The sequence below is a fragment of the Crocodylus porosus genome, unplaced genomic scaffold (assembly GCF_001723895.1).
Source record: "Crocodylus porosus isolate Cpor-Errol unplaced genomic scaffold, CroPor_comp1, whole genome shotgun sequence".
In the NCBI taxonomy this organism is placed as follows: Eukaryota; Metazoa; Chordata; order Crocodylia; family Crocodylidae; genus Crocodylus; species Crocodylus porosus.
This window is the reverse complement of record NW_017728950.1, coordinates 16087000-16092067: the sequence shown is the minus strand read 5'-3', so window position 1 is coordinate 16092067 and position 5068 is coordinate 16087000. Positions and strand designations below refer to the sequence as shown.

Below are 5068 nucleotides of genomic sequence, written 5' to 3'. Positions count from 1 at the left end.
TGTACACACAGAGAGTTCTGCCCAAAATGAAAACTAAATTTGTATTTATGGTGTGTTGTATTTAAATGTGTGCATGTACAGGTATGTATAGACTGGGGAATTGCCCATCAAGAATGATTGGCAGGCAGGGACAGAGCACTGCCACCCACCACCTTGCACTGCCACTACCTCCCAAGGGGCAGTGGGGAATTGCACGCAGCAGGCACTGCTGCTACCCACCACCCCGCACTACCGCCACCCCACATCCAGTTGTGCACCACCCCCTCCCTGCCACTCTGCGTCTGGCCTTGCTCCACGACCCTGCCACTCCATACCACCAGATGTGGAGTGGCAGTAGTGTGGGGTGATGGGTGGCGGTGGTGGCCACTGTATGCAGGCTTCCCCCACACTCCTGGCAGGCAGCACCATGGGGTGGTGGGTAGCCACCTACCCTGGCCATCCATCTTGATGGGCATTCTTGACACGCACTGGCTGGAGCCACACCCCCCAAGAGCATTACAGACACACAGACACACAGACTAAGCCCTTTATATATATATAGAAGAGACAGTGAGTTATATAAAAACGTTATATCGCACCATATATCCATATGTGCATGTGTGTGCCTGCACACACACAGTATTTGTCTTTTTTGGTACTCTGGCTGTGGTAATCAGGCTTTTAATAACTTGTCTTTGCTGTGGTCTGAGCAGGTGGTCTTGGTCTGGACTGCAAAACAAAGACCTGCTTCCACAGCTGCTTCACTGTACATTTTCTTTTAGAATATCTGTATACGTAACGGTGCATTTCTTGTTCTAATTGCACACTTTAAAAAGTATGTCAGAAATCAACACATGAATTAAAAAAACCACTCTAGAACGTAAAACTGTAGCAAATTAGAGCAAAATAAAATCAATTCCCATTTTAGTCAGTGGCAGAAACTTTCCAGTGCTTGAACACGCATCTGCCTTCGTTTGCACTCACCGGGCCCTTTCGTATATCCGCAGTACTAAAAGGAAGAAAACGGCTGAGCACTGGTGGTATTTAAACTGGGAAACTCATGATATTTGGGTTTTTGTTTCTGGGAGGGGGGAAATACTAGAATAAATGAGGCTCGAGTGGGGTACTCTATACACATTACATACTACTTCACGTAGCAGGTGTGGAGTACTATTTATGTTTTAAAAATCATACTACTTCATTGTACTCACGAGGGGGCTGTTCCCTCGCCGTGCCACGCAGCGCCCCCGCCGGCCCACACGTGGGCGCTCTTGCAGCGCGGCTACACCTCCGCCACGCCTGCAGGGGGTGCTACCCCCCCAGATCCCCCCTGTCTGTTGGATACGGACGGAGCCGGCCCGGAAGCGGCGCTCTTGCAGTCGCGGTCCTCAGTCTCCGCGTTCCTTTGTCCGCCGGGCGCGCCGGTTGCTAGGCGAAGCGCGGCGGCGGTTGGGTTTCAAACGCTGGAGGCGGTAACGGGCGCGGGCCGCCGGCCCCGGGGCTGCGGGGGAGGCAAGCAGCCGCGAGCCGCTATGGGGCCCCGCTCCGACCAGCTCCTCGTCGTAGTCTCCATCCTGGAAGGTAACGCGTCGGATCCTCCCCGCTTGAAACTGGGATTTTGGTCATTGGCTGATTTCGCTGGGAAGGAGCCGCTCTCTGTTCGCAAGGAAGGGGCTGGGAATTTTTTTTTAAAAATGCGTTGAGTTTGGTCACGACTGAAGGAAGCTTCTCTCTCAACCCTGTGTTTCAGTGGCAGGGTTATCTTGCAATTAAATACAGTTAAAAGGGGGAGCTGGAAAGAGGGAGAGTATAAATAAATATTTCCTCTGTATTAGCAAGCATGAAAAGCAAAGTTCAGTGCACCAACAAGGAAAAAGCACTCTCACAACGAAGATGACAGGAGTTTCATAGTAGTTAGGAACAGGAGGGACCTGAACAGATCATCTAGCCTGACCCCCTGCCACAGGCAGGAATGAATGCTGGGTTCACAAAACCCCAGACAGATGATCATCCAACCTTCTCTTGAATTTGCCCAAGGTAGGGGCAAGGACCACTTCCCTGGGAAGTTGGTTCCAGATTTTGGCCACCCTAACTGTAAAATATTGCCTTCTGATCTCTAACCTAAACATTCTCTATCAGCTTATTACCATTGTTCCTTGTCACCCCAGGTGGTGCTGGGGAGAAAAGGGCACTACTATTTGCTGCTGATCTCCCCTGATGAGTTTGTAGGCAGCCATCAGGTCCCCCCTCAGCCTCCTCTTGCTAAGGCTGAACAGGTTCAGGTCCCTCAGTCTCTCCTTGTAGGGCCTGTTGTGCTGCCCTCTCACCTAGCAGGTGGCCCTCCTTTGAACTCTCCAGGCTGGCCACATCCCTTTTGAAGTGCAGTGCCCAGTACTGGACGCAGTACTCCAACTGCAGCCCTGACCAGTGTCGCATAAAGGAGGAGAATCACCTCTCTGGACTGGCTTGAGATGCACCTTTGGATGCATGACAAGGTATGGCTGGCCTTGCTGGCTGCGGTCTGGCATTGGCAACTCATGTTCATCTTGGAGTCAATAATGACTTCAAGATCCCTTTCCTCTGTGCTTTCTAGAAGGGAACTCCCTAGCCTGCATGTATGCTGTGGATTCCTTCTCCCAAGGTGCAGCACCCTGCATTTGTCTACATTGAACCCCATCCTATTTTCATCTGCCCACTTTTGTAGTCTGTCTAAATCTATTTGCAGCCTCGCTCTCCCTTCAAGTGTGTCCACATCGCCCCACATCTTAGTGGACTGCATGCTTTCCACCCCCTCGGGTCTTTGGGCAGATGCGATATCTTTTATTAGAACAACTAAATAGTTGGGGAAATTGTTCTTTGCTACCTTTCAGTGCAAACGCCCTTCCTCAGGCAGAGGGAGAATCTGCTGTTGTTTTGTGTTTATCACTTGAAAGCTATTACCATATTGTGGAATCCGGGCCCTATACGCATAGGTGGAGGGAGAAAATATTATTTGGGGGAGTGGAACACATGCGCACACCCCACCCTTGCAGGTAAGTCTGTCCTGGGAAAGGGGGCAGATTGAGGCTTCTGTGGTGAGGGAGGGTATGGGGCGGGGGCTGGGTTGAATGGGGCTTGGGGCTGGTTGTGGGAGGCTCAGAGCCCAGGTGACTCATCGAGGGGGCGGGGTCTCCTACTGCTGTGTGCACCCTGGAACATGCCACCCTTGCCTTCCCTCAGATGCACGAAGTGGCTGTAGCCTCCGCCCACCTGGACAAGCTGCCTGGGCTCTGAGCATCCCATGACTCGGCCCGAGGCCCCATTCACCTCAGCCCCTGTTCCTGCCTCTGCCTACTTCCTCCTGCATTGTGGGGGCCTTCATCTGGCCCCCCTCACGCCCCTTCACAGAGTACATGGACACTTGCCTGTCTGCCATGCTGGCAGTAATCCACGCACCAGGGCTGCAATGTTGGCTGGTTGTGATCCCAGCTGTACCTGAGTGTACATGCCCATATTCCCCCCCTTGCTTCCCTCCCCTGTACCTGCTGCAGCCCAGAGTCTGCAGCCCTAACTGTTGCCCTGTGTTTGTGAGGGCTAAGCCTTGTTAGCCCTAGCTTTCTGCCACCTATGCCTATACATACGTTTTATATTAACTACCACAGTGCATATAAATATAAGAATGCTACTTGTTGTTGCTAATTGTTCTTTGCAAGCTTTTGGGCACAGACACCCTTCTTCAGGCAGAGAGAGAGTCTGCTGGTGTTTGTGTGCTCTTGACTGGAAGCCAAGGTGCAAAATTCAGGTCTGTAAAAATGCAAATGCAAGGCAGTGAGGTTCAGAGGCCATGGGAGACAATGGGTGTGAGACAGGCACGTGGGAGAGGGAAGAAGGGAATGGAGACCTGGTGAGAGAATGTAGCTGGTAATATGCAGATGGGTTACATGGGTTTATCAAATATCAGGCAGATTATGATATACTGTAAGTCCAATATCTATGTTTAGTCCATGATTTTTTGTATCCAGTAGATTAATCACATTTACCTGAAGAACTTTGTCTGCTTGTGTCCTTAGACCAACATGGCTACAACCAACACCTCCTTCAGCCTCATGCCTTGTGAAAGAACTATAGAGAGTATAGCTAGAATGTTTATTTTCACTGGCATGCCGAAAATCTATCAAAGACAAAAATACCCAATTACCTGTGGGTGCACTCGTCTCACAAGACAAACACTCCCTGATCTCTCAATTCTAACCCTCAAAAGGAATGTACAAAACAGTTTTCGTAGATGAGCCTATGAACTTCCCTTCATAAATCTACTAGATAAAAAACCTCATGGACTAAATATAGATGTTGAATTTATAGCACATTATAACCTGCCTGCCATCCAATAACCCCAGGTAACTTGTCTGTGTTTTACCAGCTACATTCTCTCACCAGGTCAGCATTCCCTCTTTCCCCCCTCACCCACCTGTCTCTTACCTATTGTCTTCTACCCCCTTCAGATCCTCACTGCCACATATTTGCATTTTCACAGACCTGCATTTTACATATTGGCTTCTATTCCATCCAGGAGAACACATAATACCAGCAGACTCTCCCTAGGCCTAAAGAAGGGTGTTTGTACCTGAAAGGTTGCAAAGAACAATTTTTCCAATTTTTAGTTGGTCTAATAAAAGATACCACATTTACCCAAAGAACCTTGTCTGCCTGAGGCTGAAAGTAGGTCCTTATTCCCTGGTCCTTATTCCCACCTTTGCAGTCTGATCTCTGCTCCTCAGTCAGGGCCGCGTCCTCGACACAAGAGATTTGACACTTTCGTTAGGAAACACACATCACTGACCACATTCCAACCTGTTAGCACATCTCATTCATCACTAGCAGCCTCTCACGGTGTAAAGATGAGCTGTGAAAAGGGACCCAGGAACTGGGAATTAGGAACCAGGCATATGGACCCAACTTCAGCCTCATGGCAAATGAATAGGTGAGCACGCTAGTAAAGGGGAAAGATTGCAGCAAGATGTGGATAGGTTACAGGAGTGGGCTAACATAAACAGGATGCGTTTCAATACTGACAAGTGCAGGGTGCTGCACTTAGGCAGTAGAAACCAGC

At 49.7% G+C, this 5068-nt stretch overlaps 1 protein-coding gene across 3 annotated transcripts in view; it reads left to right on the top strand.

Moving 5' to 3' along the window:
- The first annotated feature begins 1376 nt into the window (after window positions 1–1376).
- The window catches only part of CEP120 (centrosomal protein 120), a 67718-nt gene continuing 64026 nt past the window's right edge, over window positions 1377–5068 (top strand). For all 3 annotated transcript variants that reach the window (XM_019555252.1, XM_019555251.1, XM_019555253.1), the window contains exon 1: window positions 1377–1560. In XM_019555252.1, coding sequence (XP_019410797.1) covers window positions 1512–1560 — 49 coding nt within the window. In that variant the 5' untranslated portion in view covers window positions 1377–1511. The remainder of the gene's footprint in view (window positions 1561–5068) is intronic.